General features: G+C 39.8%; 2 protein-coding genes and 1 non-coding gene across 6 annotated transcripts in view; 2 read left to right on the plus strand and 1 right to left on the minus strand.

Annotated features, from left to right (window-relative positions):
• RpS12 (ribosomal protein S12) overlaps positions 1 to 12422 on the plus strand; it is a 274064-nt gene that overhangs the window by 13735 nt on the left and 247907 nt on the right. The gene's annotated exons all lie outside the window — the stretch shown is intronic.
• LOC136411090 (uncharacterized) lies at positions 1800 to 11710 on the plus strand. Of its 4 annotated transcripts, none has more exons than XM_066393500.1 (11): positions 1800 to 2186; positions 4874 to 5019; positions 5138 to 5356; positions 5410 to 5584; positions 8373 to 8542; positions 8596 to 8658; positions 8789 to 8981; positions 9031 to 9175; positions 9226 to 9567; positions 9631 to 9858; positions 9912 to 11710. In XM_066393500.1, the coding sequence occupies exons 2-11, from the start codon at positions 4906 to 4908 to the stop codon at positions 11224 to 11226; spliced, it is 2964 nt and encodes a 987-aa protein (XP_066249597.1). In that variant the 5' UTR covers positions 1800 to 2186; positions 4874 to 4905; the 3' UTR covers positions 11227 to 11710. The 4 variants fall into 4 exon arrangements, with proteins under 4 accessions (XP_066249597.1, XP_066249599.1, XP_066249598.1 ...); XM_066393502.1 differs by having other exon boundaries at positions 1802 to 2186; positions 8801 to 8981; XM_066393501.1 differs by lacking the exon at positions 1800 to 2186 and adding an exon at positions 4643 to 4816.
• On the minus strand, positions 4664 to 4735 carry TRNAT-CGU (transfer RNA threonine (anticodon CGU)). The gene has a single exon. It is a non-coding gene; the product is annotated as a tRNA-Thr (tRNA).

Raw genomic sequence — 12422 nt, forward strand, 5'->3', positions numbered from 1 at the left:
ATATCACCTTAAACCGTTTCTTGATATTATGGCGAAGAAAATATTTGCGGTATTTAATTAACATTCATTTTCAACAACTCGTAACTTTGTCATTTCTTATCTACAGTACTATTTCTTTTATCAAGATGTAAGGTATTAATATAGGTCTTTTCATGTAGTATAACTAATTTTCTATTAGGTTGTAACATACCATATCTTTTATTTCTCAAATTTAAAACAAAATAGATATTCTATGATGGATTTTATATCAGTATTACATAGCCTAACTGTTCTGGGTTAAAAACTGAAGGTTTTTAATGTAATGAGACATGTTCATTTTATTCATACAAAAATTGGTTTGAAAGTAAAGTCCATATTTTAATAATGTTTCTTGGCATTCGGGCGAAAGAAATTTTGTTGAACTTTTAATATTAACTCTGAACCAGTCTTAATTATTTTTATTTCAGGTAAATTAAATTTATTTTTGGATAATAATTAGTACCAAACAGAAACTGACGGTCGCGCTCTATGAGCGCTCTTTGAAAATCAGTGGGGTCCTAAAACTTTATTTAAGGTTGACATTTAAAACTTAAAACTTATGATATTACTTGTGTTGGATTTGTTAATACCTTTTTATTAAAATAACTGAAAATTAAGTGTTACGTGAATGACGTGAGTTCATTTGTATCAAATTTAATTCAGTTGAAGATGTACACGTTTACCTAATGTCGAGATAAGAGGATACCGTATTGTGGTTAAGCTTCTTGAGATTTTGGTGAAAATAGTAAAGCAAGTTTCAAGTTGTGGAAAACTACAGCCTTGTTTTACCGTATCCTGCATTCACCAGGAATTAATGGATGTATTGATCTAGTTGATGACCCCTTTTCTATCCCTTCTATGATGCCTACTTGCTGGAAGCAGACAATTCCCGAGATTCAACCCCTCTATGAAAATTTTGGGAAGAGGTTGGAGATGTCTTTCCAAAGAAGAGAAAAAGGTCTTTCATAAGGCCAACTTCTGCCAGGCTTTCGCGGAATTTAATAACCTTAGAGGTACCCTCCGTTAACATCTAAAAACATTCACAAGATTAAAATTAAGTAACTGGAAAGAGATAATCGAGACCGCGGTTATACTCTGTGGGGTTGGAACTTAGTTTTATCTCATCATCTTCCTTTTCGTTTATCCATCCTTTCTAGAAAGCTTCATCCCTTCTAGAAGTAAGGCTCTAGTGCGCTGACAAATTAATTCGATAACAGGTATGGCTGTTGATGAAAAGATTTATTGGAAGAGAAGCACTTAGAGGACCTCAGAAAACTTCTCTATGAAGTCCGAGGGTGATGGTTACTATTGCAGTTGGTACTTGTTGTATGTGACAATAAAACAAATTAAAGCTATGCCATCTAATGCAAGAGAAAAAGCGGTTAAAGTCTGGTACGAATTCTGGTTCCAGGAATGAAATCACGCACATAGACAGAGGCGCAGCAAAAGGGCTTTAGCTCTCAAAAAGTCTTGTGGAATTTCGGTGTTTATTTCTTGCAAGGCAAGTTGCATATTCCAATAGAACCACTGCATAACCGCCAGTCTTCGACGGGTACCTACAAACAAACTCCTCAAGTATCAATTGCTTGATTCGGATAATCCGCATGATGTGTTGAGGTTCTAGTAAGCAGCAGCTCTTCTCTAGTTACCACGTGATTATTACCCCAACCCTTTTAATATAGAAACTAAGTGTTTGTGGGCTTGATTCATTTCAAATTGGTACCATAACTTTAAATAGTATCAAAGCTTTAGCTGAAATTAATGCAGGCCATATGCAGACGGTCTTGTCCCAAAAGCAAAGTGCCATGGTAAAGCGAAACGACCGTGTCCGAAGTAGAGGGGTGGCATTCCACTCCATCAAGGTTCCTCCGGCCGGTACCGGCACCGCGGGCAGTACCAACGAACCTACCGATCGACGAAAGAAAGTCAGACAAAGACGGCGCTCTCTTCGATGGTCCATTTCGGACGCTGACATCTCTTCTCGGTGTGTGTAAAAGTTAACAGTTCGTCGAGCGGTACGCCCGGTACCACCAGCTACCTGTTGCGCCCGATTAAGGGCCCGAAAAAGGTTCTTAGTGAGGAATTTTTACGGTTTTACCAGTGCTAAGTGCGTCAGAACTGCTTTCGTTAGAGGAATATTATCTACAGACTTAGTGAAGATCTTTAAGGTATGTTTTGAATAACTCGTGGTACCAATAAGTACCTCCTTTGGCATTTCAAAAACTACAAATCTTATTGCGAAATCCAGCCTAAGAACCATCAGATTACAAGAGGCTGAAACCCATAAATAATCGAACAACAAGGAGAAAGGATTAGACAATAGTTGAACAATCTCCATCATCCTGATTTAAAGCTGGTACCACGAAGGTATTAAAAGAAACGACGGGTTGAAATAAGTTTGCGGTGGTTCCTAATTGCGGTTTTCGTGTCATTTGGTGAAATGATATGCGTGGAAATAATGAGTGTAATTTGACCATCTGGTACTACTCAGGATGGTACCAGGTATGTAACCAAAGCATGTCTTATTGTGCATTAATTGTCATTGCTGTAAAATTCTTTTTATATGTATATACAAGTGGATTTTTTACAATAATTAGATAACTTTGGTTATGCACGCCACTATTTTCAATTTAGGATTAAATCTAGCAGGATTTGAAGCCATTGGCATATACAGATATAATTTGATTTTTTTAAACGTATTTAAATCTCCACCTCTGATTTGAAGCCAAGTTAATTAATTTAAAAAAAAACAATATTTAGGCCTATCACCACCTCTAAGATCATTGGCGTAGAGAGGCCCGCTCAATGAGGAAATTTTCTAAAAATTCTTCCCAATCTATTTATGCCTCCGTGCTAATCGAGTGATAGTCTAAACCGAACCCCTCTGACTTTATGCTAGAAGTTATTATCCCCAATATCTAGCTGTTTTCAATATTTCGATAGAACCAAGTCAGTGGTACCGCTATCCTCAATCAATCATTTGAAATCATCAAGTTTAAACATCAAACAAAATTTGTAGATGCATGCTATCTCCTTAAAGTTTACGTAAAACCACGTTTAGTACCACCCAAATCCGAACCCATTACGCAAGAACAAGACCTGAAAATTCATTCACCCACCCACAGTGTAATGTGGTACCGAACCGGCTTGAGTAACAAGGTCAAATAAAGGAACAATTACACCAGGCATTAGTTCTGTACAAGTTTTTTTTAGTTAGTAGTTTTTAGTAATTTCAACACTGCCTTTATGACACCCAATTGTAATTTATATGTGTTGGTACCACATCGAGTTACTGCTGCCACACAAATTCTAATCAAACATGCTGATTAGTAGCGCCAATAAATTATGGTTCTAATTATTTATGTGTTCTTAATTATTTTCGTTGGAACAGTTATAAGTGGTACCCATGTGAGTAGTACTCATGTCATCGGCATCTGTTTTGCCTGTGCGTATATAGCGAAAAGAATCAAACGATTATTTTGTTCCCTTTTCAGATTAGCTGTAAACTTGACGGTTTTAGAAGCGGTGGTACCGTTTAGTACTTCGTAAACGTGCAGTTTTCAATATGTATATGTAACATGAAAATAGATTTTGTTTTTATGTAGAAAAGAATCTGGAAACCAGTTTATGTTGTGCAAATTGTAGGGTAAAAAATTGGTTTTGAGGTAGCACATAAGTAGTACCATTGAAATTATTATAGGTGTTTTTAATGAAATATTAAAATTTATTTAATATTTAATCAAAGGCACTGAATACTGCTAAAGCCAATGGGGTGTTACTTCCAATAGCAACTTACACATTTAGGAAGACAAATTTCATATATGGAAGCACCTCCAAAGCGTTCAAACGGGGGCGCTACCACTAAAGATTATTTACTTTACATTTGCATTTCTATAGACCTGAACCTTGAATAAATCACCAGTCAAAGATGATTTTCTCAATTCCCACATAAAGGGCAAATACAGAAATTTCAGATTTTTTTTTCACAAAATTCGCCCATGCATGTTTTGCCTGAGGAACCCAAAGCTCCATTACACAAAGCCATGCATTATTACTATGTGTATTTCACCCCGCAGGGCACACTGAACCCGCAATTTGCCACCAAAACTCAAAGGAATTTCCGAGCAGGTAGCCTTGTACGGTGCGCAAATAATGGGTGCTCTTTTGTCAATAAAGAACCATTTTCACGCCGTTTGTTCCGTCATGTTTTGTTCGTGTTTCTTTTATTTCGTGACGTTCAAAATTCCTGTGAACTGTGAGTATTCTGTGCGATTAAAACAGATTAACGAAGGACGTTCTCACGGATCGCTTTAGCAAAGTTTACTGCAATGAAAGAGCCTTAATAAATGCACATCTTATGTATTGCAGGATGTGGCTGAATGGCACAGGAAAGGTTTAAAATGCAACATTGGTGCTAATGAACTATGAATGAGAAAAAAATTGTAAAATAGAAAGGGTTATATGGTACCTCCCTCATAAAAGTTCCATGCAGTCCTTAAGGTGCTCCCAACTAACCGAATTTTTTCCAAATCACAACAGAAAACATGGAAAGTTCTTTTACCACCCTACCAAAAGCTTCCGTGGTACCTCCATAATGGGAGTACATGAAGTATTTTTTTCATTTTTGTGTTAATAAAAAACCAATTGCCTCCTGTGAGGATTGAACTCACGACCCCTGGTTTACGAGACCAGTGCTCTACCACTGAGCTAAAGAGGCCGATGATGGGGCCAATCCATGGGTCGAACTGTTGGTACCCGGCCTTGATTCCGCGCTCAGACCGGACGTATTTCAAGCTCGGTTAGGTGCAACCCGTTTTTTGCGCGAAACGTTCACACTTGCTAATTTCCCTTTCAGATATAATGTAGTGCTCACAGTGTCCATCAGGCATGACGTCACACCCCCAGGAACCCGGCGGAACCATCATGGAACACCACTACCAATCAAGCGAGGCTAGCGACCATGGACTTCTCACTCACACTCATTGTACATGCTGCAGGGAGGTGAGTTGTATTTCATCAAGTACCTTTTCAATATTTTTTCAAATATTTCTCAAACCTTCGCTGGCATTTGCTTCAAAAAAATTCTTACGATTTTTTTTCTACAATCTCGTTTTCTCAGTGCGCAACTGAGCGATCTGAAACCCCAAAGACTGACCACATCTACCCACCCTGTCTGGCCAAATCCTCCCCCCACCACCTCCCTCACCATGTGGGGGGTTTGAGTCATCCCCACTTGCAGCCCTCTCACGTGCACCTGAACCATCATCACGTGGCTGCGCCTCCAAAGACTGAAACTGGTACCAACAAGATGTGTGGAAGCTGTAGCTGTCATCTCAAAGTATTTATGACGCCCTAGTGGTTCCTGGAGAGGTTTAATGGTTGCCTTTACAGGTTGATAATGAGAGTGGCGACAGGGCGAATTTGGAGCAGAACGCGCAGGCGCGAAAGCTTGAGGAAGACCGAATTGAGGTGTCTCCCTTACCCCCAGCATTGCCGCCTAGACCACCCCCTAGGCCTCGGTATGAGGGCGTAGGGAGTTTGGGTTCCAGATATAGAAGCAGGGCTAGTAAGTTTTTTTTATTATTTACTAACGTGGTAAAAAACATGAGGGACGAGCCGAACAACGTGTTTTCTTCATAGGAACTTTACAGAGGTATCACTAGGTAATGGTACGAAATGCTTGATACCACCCATGTACATCCATTTAAAGTCAACAAATAGCTTTACTGAGAAGGCTAATGATTGGTATGAGGACGTGGATTTTAAATTTAAGTCTTAATGAGCCGAAACGAAGAACATCTTCCGTTAGTTCTTCACGGCTCTTCGCCTGTTTATAGCATAAAAAGATTATTCTTGGGAACCTTGTTCGGATATTTGTAATTATTTGAAGATTTTGATTGGTTACTACAATCATAGAATATGAAGGCTTTTTAAGTAGTAATTTGAACAAATGTGAAAAGTTGATTTATTAGTTGTGGCTCATTAATATTTGTCGAGTCGGATTGTATGTTTGGCAACATATCAGCTATCGATGTGCGAAAAAATCGCCTGAATAGCTCAGCTTCAGCAGAAGTAACGTATTTTCAAAACTAAAGCTGTCTAGTTTTGAAGTTTTTTAAATCGAAGTATCGATATATCTAAGTGGGCCCTATTTATTGAGAAACATAGAAAATGTGTTTATGGGGCACATTTTCTGCGTGCAACGTGCACATGTGAAGAACCGAAAACAGCGTATTGAAGATGCTTTATCGATCTGTGCAAGAAGAGTTATATTGTTTACTTAAAAAGAGAAAAAATAAAAATAGATTTTTTAAGAGGATTTGCTCTATTGACCTTCGCAAGAAGTGATGGGAAAGCTAATTCCTACTAAAAGTTATCAATTGGCACAGGGCAGCATCTCCAACTATGTATTGTTATATTTATAGCCCCGGTTTTGTGGAGAAAAACATTTTTAATTGACATCTGCAAAAATCGATACACTACCTCATCTCTACAATCTTTTTTTGAATAAAATATTTTTAATTCTGAATATTTAAACGGTCATATTTTACATTTTTGAATTCCCAACATCGATACGTCAAAAAATCCCTACTAAATAAAGAATACTCTAACGATGAAGGCAAATACGAGCCTGCTCATGTATCAAAGAAATTAAAAAAAAAAAGTACTTAACGCCTCTGAGGCTTCTCGTGCAATGCATCATCTAATCTTTGCAAAATTATTTTATCATGGTAATTAGTAAAAGGAAATTCCATTAATTTTAATATTAATTACTTCAACTTTATCCATTTCCGCTCTAAACAGAGACGATAAGCTGTTTAATGAGGTGACAACACGCAATGGGAAACAGTCTTAATTAAATTAGAATTTAAACGATATTTCGGTTTAAACACGCCCTCAAGTATTGCAAAACTATCTAAAAAGAGTATATTTCAGCCTGATCACATGCGAGAAGTAGATAAAATCACTTTCATAAGTAACTACATTATGAGTTTTAGTCAGGGCTACAGTTAAACCTATTTGTGTCCTGTGGTAACTAACATCAGATCCCTTAGGGGCTGTTAAGGATTCAACGCTGCCATGTATTGTTAACTTAAAGCCCTTATTGGGGACAACTACAATCGTTTTTGCCTGGACTAAAGAAACAAATCCCCGCTTACCTCCCCCCCGCAGGGGGAGATTTGCAAATTCCTTAGCCCTTATGCACATTGAGCGTAGCTTAAAACCTATATCTCTCCCTTTCTAGCGCATGCACAAAATATATGGAGGTTATAAGGGTCGTTTGCAGGCTGAAAGAGACGGGGGGGCGAAAATATTGACTACTAGAATGAAAAGTTGTCCTGCGTCGCTATAGATACTGGCCCTAATATAGGGACCGGATTAAGCTGTTTTTTCACTTGGAAAATTGCTGAATCGGATAATCGTCCCTCAGCTAGATCCGCCTCTGTAGGCGCCTCCTCCCCTCGAACAATCAAAATTCAGACATCACACTCGCAGCATCAGGAAAAGCACTTTGCGCGCTCGTTTTTTCTTCAGTCCCGTCCACTCTTTCCATGTTTTTCCATGGATTTTCCATGTCCATGCCAATCCATAATCTCCATGGCGCGGTGGAGGAGAAGGCGGAGGGTGTCAACCTCAGTGTTTTCGTTATAGATAGTGTTGTTATTAGTCCAAGAATCGATTGAAATGGAAAGTTTCGGTTTTTCCATTAATTTCCGTTAGATATTAGGCGCTAATAGTGGCTATAATAGTGTGACAATAAACGGAAAAAACAGTGGTGTCAGTGAAAATGCACGGGTACCCGGTTATGCAGGTGGTGCAGTACCACATCCCACCTGCTATGATGCCGCCTCATTGCGCGTCACATTTACCACATACAGGTACTTAAGGAGCCTTGTTTTCTAATTAGTTGATTAAATCAGTGTCGGAGTATTCGGGTATTTTTGCCTAGAGAAAATCCATGACTAAAATGGTTTGTATTTGTACGTTTATGGATGTTAATTAGAGTAAACAAATACAGGGACAAGTCACGTAAAACAGGAAAAGTTTCAGTGAGGTGAACTAAATAATTTAAGAGAATACACTTCGTTGATTGAGGGTTGGCAAGCAATGGCGTACGAGGTTAAATTGCGAAAAGTTGGAAACGAGATTACTATTAGAAAAATTAAGAACTGCAAAATCAAGACAAAATGAAGGAGGCTTTCGATTATTTCAAATTCTTAGTAACGATGGCGGGAAGCCAGGAACGTACGGGGGACAAGTATAAAATGTGCATGAAATTCAAAAACGAATTTTTAAACAATCCAAAAAATTCAAGAATATTAAGAAAACTTAAAAAAAAAACATTTTTTCAGCTCCCCCTCCCTCAGGGGGCGTCCGAAAGTACGTCTTCTGGTGCTGTGCATGCGGAGGCCTGGCTACTATCCTGGGTGCCCTTTTCTTGGCAGTATACTTTCTCCTCAGGACTTACACCTCCACTTTAGGGTACTTCGAAACCATCCCTACATTCGTCCCAGCTACCATGGTAAAAAAACTCAAAAACTCGCTTAAAAAAACTAAATTACAAAAAAATTACAGCTTATTCTTACTGGTCTTTGCGTGATGAGTTTGGCCAGAAGAAAGAACCGCTATAGTTATTTGGTAAGCAGTTTTTTTTGTCCCTCTTTGGTTCTTCCTAGATTTTAAAGTTCTCCTTAGACCTGCTAATGCACTCTTTTTGTTTTAAGTTATTTTTGAGTTTGTCCAAACATTAATGGAAACATCACCAAAGAACGTATTGCAGATCAAAGTCTGCGGCCTCTGTTGCCTGGTTTGTGCCTTAACCTGCGTCCTAGTCACTATCACCACAACGGTGATCCACATGAACCGTCTTCAGACCTTGAGGGAGTGTGTTTACACCCAAAAAACCAGAACCTGTACCTGCTACTCTGTCCTATTAGAAGCGCAGTCCAGCAGTGATGATGGTACCTCAAAGAACCTTTAACTCCTTCATCTTATTCTCACTCATTCCAGGAATGAGGTATGTCTTCGACTCCACCCCTGACTGTGAAGTCATCCATGGAGCCCTTTATTCCTGCCTTAGAGCTATGTTTGGACTCTCCGTGAGCGGAATTTTAGTCTGCATCTTTTCCTGTATGTTAGTGTATCAATTACTCAGGTTTGTCTGATACGTTCAAGTTCAAATTGGCTCTAAAGCATATCATTTAGTCACGAGAAGAAGAAAATGTATTGGGAGCAACTTGAGCTGCGCTGCAGGAGTTTCTACCAGCAGCAACCAGCTCCTGCAAGCACTCAAGGGTCGATGCGAGGCCCTCCGGTACCATCTACCACATACTGCAGTTGCTGTGAGGAATGTAGGTATTCTTCAGCCTCAATAGGACCTCAGGTTTACCCTTGGGATCCCACTGAAAGGTTCTGGACCCCAGGGAGGGTGGGGAATTTCTATTCCCCCAATCCTGAAGATTCTCCTCCTGTTAATCCCAATGCGAGTAGGGGTTGGAGCTGGAGGAGGTTGCCTTGGGCTAGGAATGCTTCTGAGCAACCCCAAAGGTTTGTTATAGGGATAATGAATAGTATGAAAATGGTGTTAATGGGGTTTTAAAACCCTTTTAGGGAAAATTCTTTGACCTATCAGACAGCAGCAATCAGTAGTGCTGACAGTCAGTACGGGTTCAGTAATCGCTCAGCCGAGGCTATGCAAAGCGACCAAAACTCTGGGTCTTATAGTATGTTAGATAGCAGCAGACCCCCAATTGGGGGAGTATACGTCTGGGGGCCACCTCCCCCTTATTCTGACCCTAATTCTCCTGCTAGGAGGTATTTGCATCAATCCCCATCAAGGTATTCATAACTCTTTAACTAGAGAAAAGCCTTCTAATGGTAATCTTTCATAGATACCACCACATTCATCATCACCCTCACGGCCACGAGTCCCACTGCCAGATGAATGAAACCTTCAGGAACTCCCGTAGGAACACCATGAGACCTAAGGACAACTATGAGAATACCACAGAGCCTGAAATCCACCACCCAAATAACGAAAACAGCGAAAGCACGGATACCTCCAGTTGCACCAATCACACCAATCACACCTTACCTTCAAGAAAAGCCAAAAAACGCAGCTCTGACAACATGGCTTCAGTTAAATCTGCAGCTGCGCAGCAAATTAATCACAGAACAAACGTCCAGAGTGTGTTTGCGCAGCAGCAGCAACAGGAAGAAACTCCCATAGAAAACGACTACCATGAGCCTCAAGTGCAGGAACCCAACATTAAAGCTCCTGCGGAACAATGCAGGTTTCTTCCAAGATTGCAGGGAGTGGAAAATGCAGCTTTCCAGAAGCAGGAAAACAGTCCTCAGAAACCGGAAAGTGCAGAGTCTGAGGTGTACTTTGCGGATGTGAGTAGCTGCTGCAACATCTCCGTGAGGAATGATGGACATGATTCCTCGTTGTACGACGAGGCTTTGGAGGGTAATCAAAATGGAAGACTGATGTCTTTGCAGAAGCCTGTGGTGGAAGTTAATAAGGAGGAAGGGGAGGAGCTTCAGAAGGAGGATGAAGAGGACTATTTGGCTCAGAGAATGGCCAATAGGCAGATGTCCACTAGAAGCAGATTGCCTTTCCCTCTGCCTGGCAATGATGAGATTGGGGAGTTCACCACTGACCAATGCCTGCAGTTGTTACCGAAGGATTTATCCCAAAACAGCCTTTGTAGCAGCCTTCAGACCCCCATGACTGAAACTACAGACGACGCAATCTCCCCAACAGAGGAATGTTGCAGCAATGCATACTTTCAAGACGAGCAAATCCCTCATAGACCCTTCCCAAGTGCTCAATTCCTGGCCCCTGATGCTCAATACGAGGTGATCCCCGAAAGCAGCAACTTGACCAACACAATCTCAGGGGTCAGCTACGACCAAAGCTACTTCAAAGGCTGCCCCAGAGGGGTGCCCCCTAAAACTCTGAATCTAAACCAAACTAACAGGAAGAATATCGGGTCTAATATTAGTGCGCTTATACAGAACCTTGGGGGAAACCCAGCAGGGCTGCTTTATGGGGAAGCCAATGGTGAGGAGGAGGTGCAAGGGCAAGGGTGTCATAGTGATGGTACTATGGATTCTGGGTGGCATAGCGGGTCGGAGAAGCAGGAGGGGAGGGTTTTGCAGGAAGGGGGGGCTTGTGAAGGGTCCAGGGGCGTTAATGTTTGAATCTTTGAGCAACTGTAAAAAAATAGTCTTTCGGTGCAAAATGAGGCAGAATTGTACAGTTATTAATGTATATTTGTGTAGGTATTTTAGGGCACAAAGATGACTGATCTATTTAGGTAATTTCTAGAGGATTCTAGGGAAAACAGAGAGAATGTATTTTCCTAATTTATTATTAGGTATAATTGTAGCTACGCCTAAGAATCTTCGGTTGCAAGACGCAAAAAAGATAGGAATGATCGACAATATGATATCTCTGTTAGTTTTGATTATTGATTAGATGTGATGTCTCAAAACAAAATGTATTTTATATTCAAATTTGAGTAATTTATAAAAGTTAATCAGAGACCTGATGGATTTTTCATATAAATAGCTTTATTTATTGAAAGGAAAGTAACTTTTAGGACGCTGCATTTGACTGGTTTTAAGTCTTTTAGCTTTAGTTTTGATCTTGTACATTTAAGTTACAATAAACGTTCTTCAGTTATTTCTTGCTCAGTTACCTAGAAAAAAACTAAACATTTTATAGTTTTTTGCTAAAACATCAGGGCGGCAGCAAAAGAGACAAAACGTTGAGAAATGGCAAAAAAAGTTTGTTCTTATAAATAAAAACAATTCCACATAGCCCTAAAAACCAGTCACACCAATGAATTTTCCTTTCAATAGGAAACTTTCGTGAAAGTGCCCATAATGTCACTCAGGGGCGTGCCATAAGGACAAAATAGTAATTCGGGAAAAATTTGCCTTCAGAATAGTAAAATTTCAAAAATTCCTTGAGGTTTGTAAAATTAACTACGCCAGTGAGTTGAGGCCTCGCGACACAATCGGAAATCCTAGAAAAAATTATTTTAACGTTTTTAATTATCTAATTCCAAAATGCTTGCAATATTCGCCACGCCACTGCTTTGAATATTCTGTACCTCAAAAATTTCCATTCAAGCCTCAAAACGCAGTTCTAATAGTAATGCTTTGTATGGAGTTATACCTTGCATGGCCCTCTCCATTTAGTAACTTTTGCAGCCCAATCCATTAATTACTAAAGTCGTAACACAGGGGTAAAACGAGCAAATTCTTGCAAAAGAAACTTTACTTAATAAGTACAATGTTTTTAAAAAGATCCTGCAAGTCGTTAGAAAGAAGCTACGGGAGTGGACTCTGCACGTGCTAAATATTGCAAGTCTTTTGTCCAGCAGCAAGTC

This window comes from Euwallacea similis, chromosome 9, assembly GCF_039881205.1.
Source record: "Euwallacea similis isolate ESF13 chromosome 9, ESF131.1, whole genome shotgun sequence".
Lineage (NCBI taxonomy): Eukaryota > Metazoa > Arthropoda > Insecta > Coleoptera > Curculionidae > Euwallacea > Euwallacea similis.

Bases quoted from the DNA above. Each gene is read 5' to 3' on its own strand.
- LOC136411090 (XM_066393500.1), top strand. From the start codon at position 4,906: ATGACGTCACACCCCCAGGAACCCGGCGGAACCATCATGGAACACCAC. The intron at 8,659-8,788 runs GTAAGCAGTTTT...ACATCACCAAAG, and splicing joins AGAACCGCTATAGTTATTTG to AACGTATTGCAGATCAAAGT. The intron at 9,176-9,225 runs GTTTGTCTGATA...CATATCATTTAG, and splicing joins TTAGTGTATCAATTACTCAG to TCACGAGAAGAAGAAAATGT.